General features: G+C 36.3%; 1 protein-coding gene across 2 annotated transcripts in view; it reads right to left on the minus strand.

Moving 5' to 3' along the window:
* Positions 1–521: 521 nt before the first annotated feature.
* The window catches only part of TNS4 (tensin 4), a 31,431-nt gene continuing 16,709 nt past the window's right edge, over positions 522–15,243 (minus strand). The window contains exons 6-13 of one of the 2 annotated variants that reach the window (XM_087916894.1): positions 14,707–14,847; positions 12,327–12,419; positions 10,933–11,010; positions 10,548–10,616; positions 7,558–7,726; positions 6,027–6,095; positions 2,910–2,936; positions 522–2,101 (exon numbers count right to left, since the gene is read on the minus strand). In XM_087916894.1, the coding sequence (XP_087773020.1) occupies positions 1,975–2,101; positions 2,910–2,936; positions 6,027–6,095; positions 7,558–7,726; positions 10,548–10,616; positions 10,933–11,010; positions 12,327–12,419; positions 14,707–14,847 (773 nt within the window). In that variant the 3' untranslated portion in view covers positions 522–1,974. The remainder of the gene's footprint in view (positions 2,102–2,909; positions 2,937–6,026; positions 6,096–7,557; positions 7,727–10,547; positions 10,617–10,932; positions 11,011–12,326; positions 12,420–14,706; positions 14,848–15,243) is intronic. The other variant, XM_087916895.1, reaches the window with a different exon arrangement.

The raw sequence follows: 15,243 nt of genomic DNA on the forward strand, positions 1-15,243 counted from the left end.
CAAAAAGGGATCCCATGATCCCAAGATGCTGTCAGAAGTATGAGTCACTTGCCAAATGACTGAATATTGATCACATGACCATGGGGATGCTGCAATGGTTGTAAGTGTGAAAAATGATCATAAGTCACTTTTTCAATGCTGTTGTAACTTCAAATGGTCACTAAATGGTCAACTGTTGTAAGTTGAAGACTACCTATACTGGACCAACTCTTATATTAGCTGGTGATTATTGACTTTTGGAGTTTAACTCATGAAGATGCTTTGCCTGATGTAAATCAATTATAGCAAGTTCCAAGCAGGATGGAAAGAAGTGATAAACTCCTACATTCATGCTTTTCTTAATACTTAATTCTTTCATTGCATCCTATTTGCTTATAATTCTCTGATGCATTACTGAGACCAATGGCCATGTAAAAGGGAGTATATGTGAAAAACACCAAAAACTGAAGCAATAAGAAAAAGGCGAGTATTTTTGTGTAATGATGGAAATAACTTTCTGATGACAAAACAACAACAAAAAGGATGTTGAAACCTTGAGTATTTAAAGACTTCCTTACAAAGTAGGGAAACAAGATTGAATAGTTGTTTCATTCATTAACGACAAAGTCAGAGTAGGTATTGCCATGACAGATTCCTGCTTTGGATTTTTTAAGGGTAAAGTTACATGTTTGTTACATTTCAATTTTATTTCAGCGCAAAGTAGCTTGCAAATTTAGTTTATTGGACTGCCCCACTGGCCATTACAATAAATGAAGAAATGAAACATAATATACTGTATATAAAAAAGGCATTGAAATGGTGTCAATAATCTATTACATCATTATTAGCAATCTTATTCCCAGTACTTGAGTTATTACCAAAAAAAGCAACATCAATTGTAAAAAGTATCCTTTCCAATAAGACTGATAGGTTTTTGAGAAAACAGAAGATCAGAAAATATAATGCTAGTCTATCTGCAGATAGGACAGAGCATGCTTCTGGTTCTCTGTTGTTCTCTATTCTATTGTAACAGACGGAGAAGGTATTAAATAGCCTGATTATTGTTTCACATTGATCAATCCCTTCCCAGCAATTATTTTTTTGTCTAGAGAATATGAAGATTGATACCAACAATCTTAATTGGTATTCTATATAAAGCACAACAAAGAATGTTCATTCTGTGCCAACTCAGAAAGCTCAAACTGTCCAAGGAGCTGCTGATACAGTTCTACGGAGGAATTATTGAGTCTATCATCTGCACCTCTGTAACTGTCTGGTTTGGTTCTGCAACCCAACAGGACAGACAAAGACTTCAGAGGATAATTAGGACTGCAGAAAAAACAATTACTACCCACCTGCCTTCCATTGAGGAACTGTATATTGCACAAGTCAAAAAGAGGGCTGTGAAAATATTTACAGACCCCTCACATCCCGGAAATAAACTGTTTCAACTCCTTCCCTCAAAATGACACTATAGAGCACTCCACACCAGAACAAGAACACAAGAACAGTTTGTTCCCGAAAGCCATCAATCTGCTAAACAAATAATTCCCTCAACACTGTTCAATTATTTACAAAGTGTGCACTACTATTACTGTTAATCTTCTCATCACTCCTTATCACCCATCCCCTCCCACTTCTGATTGTAGCAGTGTAACTTTGTTGCTTGTAACCTTACTATTTATATTGACTGTTTCCTAGTATGATTTGATTGTTGATTGTACCTTATGACTATCATTAAGTGTTGTACGTTATAATTCTTGAATCTTAACAAATGTACCTTTTCTCTATGTATACTGAGAGTATTTACACCAAGACAAATTCCTTGTGTGTCCAATCACACTTCGCCAATAAAGTATTCTATTCTATTCTATTGATGAAAACCAATCCGCAGCCTCAAAATACAACACAGCAGCTTGAAGAGGTAACATTGTTTGGCATACTGCACAAGGCAAAGAATTTGCTAGAAACAGACATTTCAGTAGTGTGGCAGCCTTAGAAATCAAGAAGTTTCTGGATAAAGTCAACTACGTGAGAAGCTGGATGCACAGCATCATATTCTGCAAAGAGGTGGCATATATTCTCGGAATCAGCTGGGATCTTAGAAACAACACCAAAGATCCTATGGTGGAAGACAGACAGGAAGCAGTGTTTAAAATAACAGATTTACCACTTTATAGTCATGACTAATGATGATGAAACGGCTTTGATAAGACTGTGGAGAAGGTTTTATATTGCACTATTTTTCTTTTACATCATGCATTTAGCTTCTGGTATTCTACAGGAGGGGCCAGATGCTATGAAAGGCATTTTAATCCTTTGTTCAAATAGCATCTAGCCTGGGCTTGAAATTTCTAAGGAATAGGAAGAGGCAATACCCAAACTGACTCACTGATCTTATGCACTCAATTTTCCTCTTTCCTTTCATTGATTCATCATGTAAGTCATTTAAGAAGCATCAGAGTGCAACAATAAAGATTAAAGCTTAGATCCAAAATTAATTGAAAGTATAAGTACAAAATGGGATGTGAGATGTGATGTTAATCAAGTATATACAAGCAACTCCTTTGAAATTAATGGAATTTATATTTAAGTAGTAAACATTATTAGAATCTAGATATTGATTCAACAAGGAGGCATTTAGACAACTTCAATGCCTTTAAACTCTATTTGTGGAATTGGTTTTTTCCCCTTCTTTTTAGCCTTTGCTTGGCCAATATCTTAAAGAAACCCCTGACTAACATCTAATACAGGAAAGACTGTGGAAAGGATATGAGTAAAAAAAGTTAAGTCAGTAGCTATGTCTATACAATCAAAGATCCACTCCCTTATCTAATCTGCCTTACATCTGCAATATATAAAAATGGGAATGGGCTTTGATTGTGCAGTCAAGACCACCACTTTTGATTTATACCATTCATATAACTTACCTTGAAGTTTTGGAAAACTTTTGCCACCTTAAAATGAAAAAGAGATATTAAATTTAATAAACATGAACTCATACCATTTTCTTAATGTGACTTCAAAGAAACAACTAATTTCATATAAGAAAAAAGGCTTAGTGTCTGTTGCTGAAGCTTGGTGAAAAGAAATGGAATAAGGAGAAACATAGGTGATATTCCCAGGTTTTGAACTTTTTTTAAAAAAATCATACATTCATACTGAGACAATTCTGTTCTGTACATTTTGACCTTTTCCTGCAATTTTGATGTTACATTGCATTAAAAAAAATAAATGCATATTCAGAGTAGCTTTTTAACCCCTCTCATCATTCAGGTTTTTTTTTTTTACTGTAACTCACAAAAAGAGAATCTGGAGTAGATAATGATTTAAGTTTCTTTCATATAAACCTCTTCAAGCTGAAATTGATACGATGGGTTCAGTCATCCCAAAGGTGCAATTTCAAGAGGCAACTGGACTGTCTGTTTTTTTCTTTAAAAATGTTTCACTTTTCATCTAAAAAGCTTTGTTAGTTTTTTTAAATGCAGATGGCCTGCTGAATCTAGTCCTGATCTGTTTGTTCTCCTTCAGGACTAGATTCAGCAGGACATCTACATTTAAAAGACACAGGCTACTCTTTTGAAGACAGCAAAGTCCACAGAGAGGACAGCTGGTTTGACAGACGGGTCAAAGAGGCCATCTGTGTCAAAACTGAACAGCCCTTTCTCAACAGAGGGGGTGAGATAGGACATCATCTATTTCCAATCTACAAAACAGTTCCAAGAAGGCTCCACACCCATTTGTACCACTCAGGTGACTGCAGCTGACCTTAACAACTTGCTTAAAGAATGCAAATGACCAGCTGTCTGCAAGGAGCATAAATCCTTCCATTCCCCACCATCAGAGCTGAAGAATCTTCTTGGATGAGAAGCGAAATAAAAACCAGAAAATCCAGTTGCCTCTTGAAAAAGCACATTTGGGACAACCATGTCCTAGGTGACTGAGAATTTCCATAGACATGGGTTTAGTCAGTTATTGAAGAATGCAGATAATATTATTACCAAATCATTGAAACTATTTTCTTTGTTTGCAATTTTTAAAGGGTTTGATTTAAATGTACTATTTTGGATTAGCAAATGCCACTGATGTGTATCTCATAAAGGCAAAGTTGCTCATTACTGCCATCTTGGCAATAAAATACAGTTACTAATCTTGTTGCTTTTGAACAGAACTGCCATAATATCCTTGCTGTAGCTTTTTTCTTCCCCATCATTCTACTATGATCCAACCCAACTACAATTAAGTTTCATGCTTTGATTCATGCCATTATTATAGATCTCTTCCCCAAAACAGTGAATAATACCTATTAAATTTCTCTTTTTTCCAGAAAGTAGATTCCAATTCACTAAGGATTTGAAATTATATTTCATTATTACTCAGACACTTGTTTTTATCATGTGACAAGCACCCAGAGATTTACTGTAGAAAAAAACCCCCCTTTTAAAGCTACACCATATTGCTTGAGTTCCAGACATGCCATTAAGGCCTCAGTTCTGTTGTTATGTTGACAAAACAATTCATTGGGAACTATTTCCAGGTGCCGGCAAACGATAAAGTGGGTTGCTGGGAAATAGTCCCACTTAAAAATAACAGATAATATCATTATCCTTCCAAAGACCATATATGTGTGGGAAGAAAAGAACTACCTTTGATAAAATATTTTGCATACGTAACTAAAACAAAACACTTTGGAGGGAAAAAATAATGGGGACCTAAGGATTCTTCAACATTCTGAAGCTTTTACAGTACTCCAGAATCAGTATCTTTACTGCTGTTTTCTGGGTACAACAATAGAATCAAACACTGGATTGGCTGCGGTATATTTGAAACCCACAAAAAACAAGTCATTAAAAAAAAGTATCTAGCCTCTGAGGAGTTTGTTGCTGGGCTGTGTTTGTATAGTCTAAGAAAACTAGGTTTATTGTTGGTAAGAAACCCTTATAAGGTTGTTGTTTTTTGCATGAAGCAGAAAAAAATGAACTTATAATTTATGGCTTTGAGGATTAGAAAAAATAGATAATATAAAAAAACTTTCTTTTTTATTATCATAGAGTAAAAATGTACTTGTATTTGTTGCAATGAAAATCTGAAGCTCTACTTTCTATTTCTTTTTGCTTTATCTTTTTTCCTATTTTCCTTTTTTCTTTACTTGATAGTAGTTCTTGCTAGTTTTTATCTTTTATTCAAAAATTTTAATAAAAATTATAGATAAGTAAATATTTGAATAATATTTTTTTTTACAAAATTACAGGTAGTCCTCGACTTACAACAGTTCATTTAGTGAATGTTCAAAGTTACACCGGCACTAAAAAAGTGACATAACCGTTTTTTTCAGTTTCATCCTTTGCTACATTCCCATGATCATATGACCAAAATTCAGATGCTTGGCAGCTGGTTCATATTTATGACTGCTGCAGTGTCCCAAGGTCACACAATTACCTTTTGTGACCTTCTTACCAGCAAAGTCCATGGGGAAGTGAGATAACATTTATCAACTACAGTGATTTACTTAACAATTGTGGCGAAAAAGGTCATAAAATGTGGCAAAACTCACCTAATAAATGTCTCACTTAACAATAGAAATTTTGGACTCAATTATGGTTGTAAGTTGAGGACTACCTATATTTCAGTATTTGTGAGAACTTTTGATTTCCCTTACATCTTAATCCCTGGATATTAGCCATATGAGGAGGCCTTTCAAGGGAATGATAAATTAGCAGCTCAGCAGCTTCCCAAGATTGAAATCATTTTGATTTTTTATTTTTGCATACAATTGAATAAGTGCATATAGCATGAAATAAGGACATGAATGGGCTGCATTATGCAATCCATTTTATAATTTCCCTTCTGGTGAAGGGTTTTTCTTTTTATAAGGGGTTGCTACAGCTCAGGGTATGGCAATGATTAAATGTCATTCTTTGTTCCCTGTCCTTAGTTTTTCTTGTGTATAATATCTTGAAATTCCTTTGAGAATATGTCTTAAAATAGCCTGAAAATTGGTTCAACCTTCAATACTTGCTATAAGATTTAAGCTGAAGAGTACTCACTTTCGATTTTCAGGATCCATGTCACAGAAACTGATGGTAGCCAATGGATAGTGCCGTCTGAAAAAGATCCTGTAGCAAAAGAATGTTTGTGTGTGTGGAAAGTAATGAAGAGATTCAAAGAATATAGAACATGTTTGTATTCTCACTTGTAAGAACTATCATGCCATCTAATAGTGAAATGACCCCAGTCAATGCTTTTCAGGCTAAGAGCTGATATGACCTCTGAATATTATATCGGATGCACATATTAAAAATGTATGCAATTAGTTAAGAAGATAAGAGAAAATTACATGCTGAAAATGATAAATCAATGAATGAATTCAATAAAAACAATACTTAACTCTACCTCAACAATCTCACTTAATTTAAAGTGTCATATATGTGTAATAATCCAGGTATGGACTTATAAGACAGCAACCTTAATTGTTGTAATTTAGCTCCAGTTGTGTAATTTAGCTCCATTGTGAAATCATGGGATATAACACCAATCATCTTAATCTAGCTTTAAGATAAAGGAGATTAAGTGTTTGTTATTTCATAGGAATTTTTTTTCTGCTTATCAGACTGGGCTGGATTCAGTGTGAATGACTCATGATTTAATTCACTGAAATAAAATAAATAGCTCATTATTTATTTATGATGAATTGTCCCATTGATTTCAATAGAAATAAAACATGACTAATTTCTTTATTCAAGACTGTAGTCTGTATAAGTTAAACCAAATCCAAAATGCCATAATAGCATGACACATAAAGTTGATCACTGACTCAGGCAGATGTTGTGTTCAAACATACTGCCAAGCCAAAAAATTTAAGTTATGAATTGCTAAATAATTCATAGTGGCCTATTTCATATGCAACGTGAAAACAGATAATGGCTGGGCTCACATGCTGCACTAAAGTAAACAAATCACATTTAAGTTAATATGGTATGTGAATCAGTCCCCAAAACTTTACTTATATTGTAATAGGAGCTGGAATTATAAAGGAGCAGCTTTCCACCTAATGTTTTGGATGCAATGGACTAACCTGGCCACTTCACAGTGGAAAATACACAAAAGTAAAGGAAAAGGTAAAGGTTTCCCCTGTCCAATTATGTCTGACTCTAGGTGCTGGTGCTCATCTTCATTTCTTAGCTGAGGTAGCCAGTGTTGTCTGAAGACACTTCCATGATCATGTGGCCAGCACAATTATACATCAAGGCACACAGAACGATGCTACCTTCCCACCAAAGTGGTACCTATTTATCTACTTACATTTGCATGCCTTTGAACTGCTAGGTGGGCAGGAGATGGGATGAGTAATGGGAGCTCACCCCATTGCATGGCGCTCAGGTCTCAAACCCAGGTTGTTAGTTTCCAGTTGACAAGCTCAGAGTCTTTAACATCTGAGCCATTGCACCACCACACAAAAGTATATCTATTTTTTTCCTACACATTTTTTAAAAATATGCCATCTTTTCCATTTGAAGATTTATCCTGATGGAATTGGCTATAGAAAATGGCTCCCCGCCCTTAGGGCATCTTTCTTACTTTCTCTGGATGTCAGTCAAAGTTATTCCTAGGGAAGTAACTTTGAAGTGGACAATGGTGGGTGTCGGCAATATCTCTTGTTCCAAAGTGGAGGATACAGCTTTCTGAACTGCAGCTTTGCCAGTGAGGGTTTCCATAGTCACCGAGTGCAGATACAAGAGATTACATACTATAAGACAAAAGGTCAAAAAAGAAGAAAAAAGTTATCTCTGGTGGCTATCATTGAGATTTTTTTTTTTAAAAATGAAATATTTTCAAAAATATGGAAGAAACCAAAGGTTCTGAGACATTAACATAAGTCGATTTCTACGCTAAGATTGCACAGTATACTTTAAAAATACAGTAAAACTTATGAAAAAACTGAAGGCAGGCTGGAGATTTGTTTGCTTAATCAAAGAAATTCACATCTTACCACATTGGATAGATTGAAGCTTTATTTGAAACTGTGATTGTGATAGCCTTTAAAAAAACCCAAATCATTTTTTTTTAAACTAAGGAGAGAACAGAAAAGAAGATACTGGGTTTCAATGGGCTAATCAAGAATATGTGTTGGACTGCTAATTAACATTATTTGTGATCATATTGTAATATTTTTGGCTTCTAATAAAAGCACCTGAAAAGTCTGGAACTTAGCAATGGTTACAGATCTTGAGCTCCTTTCTGCTTCATCTTTCCATAGTTTTTAAAAATGTTTATATTTTCTTCTTAATTGCAGTTAAATATAAACACTGAATTGCAGCACTATCTGAACATTACTAACAGTGATATGAAACAATATAATGGAAACAAAACATTTACATATAAAACCTAGCAGGGTTCATTTTCTCATTTTTTTAACCCCATTCACAAAAATAATTATGAGCTTTTGCAAACAACAACAACAACCCCAACAACCTTGAACCTCTACACTAAATGATAACACTGAATGATAATCAAAATATGCTCCTCTGCTACAACCCCTCACTTGTCAGAATTTATCTCTTGATCATTTGAACAAGGAAGCAGCCTCAGAAAGCTTCTGTGGTAAGTGAGAGTAGATAATAATTTGTATTAGTTACAAATCTGATGTCCTTTGTGGTAATTGTGAATTCTCACAAGATGCTACAAAGGCACTTAGGGGATGCCCCCATGGCTGCGAGAAGTTTTGAGAAGTTAGATAACAAAACAAGAGCATGTGACAGAAATACCAAAAGAAGCCAAACAAGAAATCTAGAACAAATCAAGACATTACAACTGCAGAAAGGGAGATGGAAAGAAACACAGCGAGAAGAAACAAAATCATGTTAAAGGATATGAGCTTTGCAATTCCTATTGCTGATTCGTATGTTACCTCTCCTTGAAAGCATCGTTTATTACATGCCTGATTTCTGTACAGGTTAGCCTTTGACTTACAAGAATTCATTTAGTATCATTCAAAGTTACAACAGCAGTGAAAAAAGTGACTTATAACTGCTTTTCACATTTATGAGCGTTGCAGCATTTCCAGGGTCACATGACCACAATTCCGATGCTTGGCAACTGGTCCATATTTATGATGATTGCAGTGTCTCTGGGGATCACATGATCACCTTTTGTGATCTTCTGACAAGCAAAGCCAATGGGCAAGCCAGATTCACTTAACAACGGTGTTAGTAACTTAATAACTGCAATGATTCACTTAACAACTATGGTAAGAAAGGTCATAAAATGGGGCAAAACTAATTCAACAAATGTCTCACTTAGCAACATAAATTTTGGGCCCCATTGTGGTCATAAGTTGAAGACTTACCTGTACTGAGGTACTAAGTAATGAATGATAAGAGTTTAACAATTTTTATTCACCTTGATGCTGGAAGAAAAACATGTGAGGTAGCCCTAAGGTTGCCTCATTCATGAGATGGGCATGAGATGAATGTTATATTAAAAGAGGACCCAATAAAACAAAATTTTTGCCAGCCAAGGTATTTCTATATTAAAATTGCAGAGATAGAACAAAAGTGATTTCTTGGTGCAGATACACTATCTAAGTTGGCAACAACCAGTTCCTGAACAGATAAGGGGCCTTGCAAGCCAAAGCAATGCTGGACCCATGAGCTCAGAGACAATTTTCCTCTGCAGTGAAATGGGAGAGTCACCCACTCCTCCCATTCAATTCTCTGAAATTGGTAGCAAGATCCTGTCTCATGCTTAGACTCTGGTGCTTCTGAGCTGGCATTGCCAAGTATTTTCATCACTGCCCTTTTGGCCTTCCACGTTGTTCACCATGTCCCATTGAAAGCTGAGCAGAACAGCATTTCAAACGATCTCCACAACTGGGCGAGACTAACTCGGTAATAACCCTAGCTGTGGGGGAAGATGCTATAGATTGACAGTGATGAAATAGCATAGACAGAGAATATATAATATTGCTATATATTATGTATAATATTCAAATGTGCTTCTGGGGCTACAATATCCCCTGAACCTAACGAAACAAGTGAATGTTATCTGGTAGCTCAGCTTTTCAGTATCTGATGGAGGCTTCTTAGCTGATCTTCCTGGAAGGCCTCTCTTTGACCAGCTGTCGGTAGTGATGAATGGGCTAAATGCCTCTCTTAAGCCTACCCCCAAGCCATAGTCAAAATCAGTCAGACTTGACAACTACTTCTAAAATTCTTTCCTTCCTTCCTTCCTTCCTTCCTTCCTTCCTTCCTCCCTCCCTCCCTCCCTCCACCCCTTCCCCTCTGTCTCTGTTTCTGTCTTTCTCTCTCTCTTTCTCTCCCCCCTCCCCACACAAACCACAGAGGATTAAAATCTATTATGCAATCATCGTGTTAAAAAAAAATCTTTGTGTAGATACAGGATATTGTGGTCTGAAAGGTAGAAAAATGTGGCATCTTCATAGAAAAGTGACAGCACTGAAAGGAGGCAAAATGTAGATCAAACTGCAAGATATTATTTATTGCCTTAACCTTTAGGATATAAAATGGTCTGGTTAATTGAAGAAAAATGCATACTCTCATTATACTCACCAGCAGCTTTCTGGGACAAAAGAAGAGAAGCCTCTGAACCAAGGACAGGATTTTCATCACTGAGGAAAGCTAAGATAGGTATAACAGCACACCAGTTACAACCACATTACAAAACATATTAAATTAAAGTACTGATGCATAACCATATCCTTTCCTGGAAAGATCTCTGAAAATCTGCTATTCTAGTATGACGCAGAATTCGCTTTAACACACTAATGCGTGTTTACTTATCCTTTTCATTGGGGTTTTATTCATTAGCAAATATATTTGGGTTTAAAAAGGAATTGTTGTTAGCTGGTCTCTATAAGGTTTGTAAGAGTTTGTGTTGCAGTATATTATTCTTTTGATCATTGCAAGAACTCTTGGTCCAAGATTCTAAACATACCTTGGCTAGGAATGATCAATTTGCAGGGTAGAGCTAATGGCATAATGGTGTGTTGATATACAAATGCTGAGAGACTCCCTGTAATAAAGAACAAATGGATGAGGTTTGTACAAAGTGTTTTTAACATCTCTATATTTCACATTATTACCTCACACCCTACACTATATTCCTAAATTTTTAATTTTCAGGTAATCAACAACTGGGGTAGCAGTGTTAAGAAACTGGAGATTCATGAGACCAACGGACCCATTTGTCTTCTGAAAAAATGGGGTGGGAGATTGGAGTGACTAGAAGGGAATTCTTGAGGTGGTGGTAGTTTGGATTTGGATGCTCCCTCCCTTCCTTGTTACTTTGAATGATAATGGATGGATGAAAATGGTAAAACGTTTGATGCAAATTCACTTGCTAAATCTTATTGCAAATTAGAATGCACTCTGTACAACACTATATATTTATTAAATTTGTAAAAACCCATACTTTAAAAAAATGTATGTATTAGGGAAAATCAATGTATTAGTGAAAGGTTGATAAATATTAGGAAAAGATCATTGGCACAGTGTGTGCATTTCTGATGCTTTAAAAAATATCTTCTCAAATAGGTATCAACTTGCAGGAGGATTTTTAAGAAGCTACCTGATTTGTGAGTAAGGCCAGCTAAATATTAAAGATCCAATCTGAAATGGTAAGATTCACTCTTCATGATAAATGAAGAGATGGACAAGATTATCTGTTCTTCCACATAAAATATTACTAGTAAAACGTTAGCTATCTTAGGTAGTCTGTCTCTCTGCTTATTAGTTCTAGGATTGTAGACCATGTGAAAGGTCCACTGCCTTCTAAGACTGCCACATTTATGACTTTCCATAGATGCTCGGTCCCACTTAATTGAAATAGAATGCTGAGTCTGTTTCAAAGGTGGGGGGGATGCACAATGGTTCAAAGGTTAAAGATGCTGAACTGGTCAGCTGGAAAGCTGACAGCCCAAGTTTGAGACCCAAGTGCTGTGTGATGTGTGAGCTCCAGTAGCTTGTCCCACCTAGCAGTCTGAAAGCATGTACATGCAAGTTGAAAATAGGTACCACTTCACTGGAAAAGTAACAGCGTTCCATTCACATCAGCATATAGTCATGCTAGCCACATGACTGCTGTTCCCTCGCTAAGAAATGAAAATGAATAGTGCCCCCTAGAGTTGGACATGATTGGAAAGGGGGAACTTTTCCCTTTGCCTTGCATAATCAGATGGGCAGGGCACATTTTTAAGAGCACAAAGCAACACAGATGCAACTGCCTCAAACTCAGCTAACTGCAACACCAGCTAATAACTGTATGCATGAATATAAGACAGTCACAGCTTAAGCACAAGTAGCTGAAACCAAGTAAACCAACAATCTTACCAAAATAGGGTTCTTCTTCCGTTCCCTTAAGATGCACTCCTTTGGGAGAAGACTCAATGAGGAAGTGCCTAATGTGGTTACCAGCATCTTCTCCTTTAAAACAAAACCAAGAAATCTGAAATGCAACTTAGAAAAAAAATCAATACTTTACATTGTAAGCTTTCCAAAGAGCTTTAAAATTGGACTTTTAAAGGCTTTATTTAACTCTAATTCTGGTTTTGGTGTTGTTTATGTTTACTATTAGATACAATATGTGACAATGAAGATATAATTCCTGAACCTAGTTTTGTATGAAGAAATAGATAACACACATATTTTTTCTGATTTTCTGATGCCGTTATCATCATCTTTTAGTTCTATGGAAATTCTTTATTATAAATCTAAACCAGATGAAGAAGCAGAATTGTTTTGAGAACAGTTTCAGCTCATGAAACTAAGTGTTTCTGAATAATAAATCAGTGATGGACTCATAGTGGAATTCTTCCAGAGATGTGAAAGTTAAAATTTAAAAAAACTAAACTCAATATCTCATGCACAGCCTCTCATGTTCCTAAAATCCTCTATTTAAAGAAATATTATGTGATTGCAAATTCGGTAATGTGAGAATTGGATTGAATTTCAAACGAAAGCTAATGAATTGGAGTCCTAAACATTACAAGATAATTTACCACAAATGATAGAATTTGGGGCCAGAATGAGATCCCTGATCCTTTATCACAATCATGAACGTTTTCAGTGTATGACAACAACAGAAAATGCTCTCTATAAAGTTCATCCAATAATCACAGAGAAAAAAACTTTTTTGGCCTGAAAATGCAATTTAAACCCAAAAACAATTGAGAAGAAGCAAACGAGCAGAGATTCTTTAACCTATGTTTCCCCTCTCTCTCTTTTTGTACAAGGACATGTGCATTTTTTGCAGCCTTTTCCAGCACAGAGTCCTCAGATGGGTTGGAATATAAACTCCACAATTCCCAATGGCCATGCTGGGTAGGACTAATGGGAAATATAGTTGAATATATTTAGAAGGCATCAATGTGGCATGGTAAAGTTTTACTCTAGTGTATTTTTAATGATAAACTCTTTCCCAACTTTCAAAACCTAGGAATGTTGAAGGGCAAAATTTAAATGCTAGAAATAAATATTAATTTTTTAACATTAAAACAAAGGTTGCAATACTTGCTCACATTATTTACAATCTCTTACTGCTCCCTTCTGTTTTAAATAGATTATTTCCGCCGCTCAGCAAAATTTTCCTATTTGAGCTAAATTGGAGAAACTCTCTTAAAGTTGTGCAGAATGATATGGAACATTCTGCTCTGCTCCTTTCAATGATCATTAACTCCCATCTCTTCTATGCTTCATAACTCAACTGGGGCACACATGGTTAATTAATAGAGAAGCTTATGTTCCCCTTCAGCTGCATTCCCTTCCCTGAAGCTGACCCATGCTGAAGTCACAGAAAGATTGCTTGTCCTGGCTTGCAACTACTTTACCCTGAAATCCTTGCATGGACAGGCTCCAGGTTTGCTTTGTTTCTGTTTCATTTCCCCTGCGACATCTTGCAGGTTGCTTCCAATGTGAGAAGCAAAGTTTGCTCTGACTTGAACTTCCCACTGCCCTTGATTCAGAAAGACTGTGAATATGGTCATTTGCCAACTTTCTATTGCTTTTCTTTTGGACGCCTCATCAGTCATCTGTCCTCCCCTCTTTCACTTCTCTGCTGGTTTACCCACTGGGGTTTCCCCCACCATTGTTTTCCTGTGTGAAAGAAAAACCTTGAGATTTGTTCAGCTTTGATTTCTAAAACGTGTAATGATGATTGCTTGCTTTTACAGAAATGCTGTGCTCTACCAATTATAGAGCTCTGTTTTTCATTTTTGCAGAATTTCCTTAACTGTGTGCCATGAGGCAACTGGGAACATGTAGTGAGCAATATGTTGAATGATTAACTACAGCCATGAGTTTGGAGCTTTTGGCCATGCAAAGAACTTCTCTGCATTAGCTGCAGTTGCATCATCAGTCTTTAGGAGAAGTGAACGTGCTGCCTCTCTGTGAGAGTCAATAGCCTCTCTTGTTGTCCAATACTGCAACTGTCAAAATTTTGGGAGTCTACCATTTTCCCCTTCCTGTTTAGGTCTCGTTAGTATTCAGACTGGGATCATGCAAGTGGGAGACTAAATAAAAAATCCCCTAAGTGGGGTTTCTGAACAGTTTGGCATCAGAGCAGCTTTTCTAAACGCAGTGCCCTCCAAATACGCTGGAGCTGCAACTTCCAGACTTTCCAGCCAATTGCTTGGGAATCCTACAATTTATAGTAAAATACATCTGGAAAGCATCAGGCAGGAAAAGGCAGCTGTTGGCCCCTCTCTATTATCACCTTTTTGCAGTTTGAAACAGGAATTCTGAGTACCTGCTTTGTTGCTGAAGACTTTCAGGGCTAAGCCAAATGAGCCAGGATAAGATGTGCTGTCCCTCATAATAAATGTACCTGGTGGTTCGTCTGTTAGCAGTTGGATGGCTGTTAAAACATACACCCAAAGAACAAAGTGTCACCATATCAAAGAACAAAGAGAGATTAATAATCATTTGTATCTTTTGCAAACAGAGTTTCTTGTGTTCAAAGCATTTCACATGTACTACTTAGCTGGCAACCTTCACAGTAAACCAATATTGTGATCATATGTTGCAGAAAAAGATAATAGCTTACTTAAGGCCATTTGGCCACACAGAGGCCAGATTGGAATCAGCAGCATTTTGATTTACAGCTTAGTCTCTTTGCTCTTCATAACCTGAGATAAGACTAGAAAGGCTCTATATTTCAAATAACTGAGCAGCTTGAAGGTCCTACTGAGAAAATACTGCCTGTCCTCAATAACATTGCACATCTTTATCTATTTTATGCTCATCAGTTTGC

This window comes from Pseudonaja textilis, chromosome Z, assembly GCF_049901715.1.
Source record: "Pseudonaja textilis isolate UNSWEBS1 chromosome Z, rPseTex1.2, whole genome shotgun sequence".
Taxonomy (NCBI): Eukaryota; Metazoa; Chordata; class Lepidosauria; order Squamata; family Elapidae; genus Pseudonaja; species Pseudonaja textilis.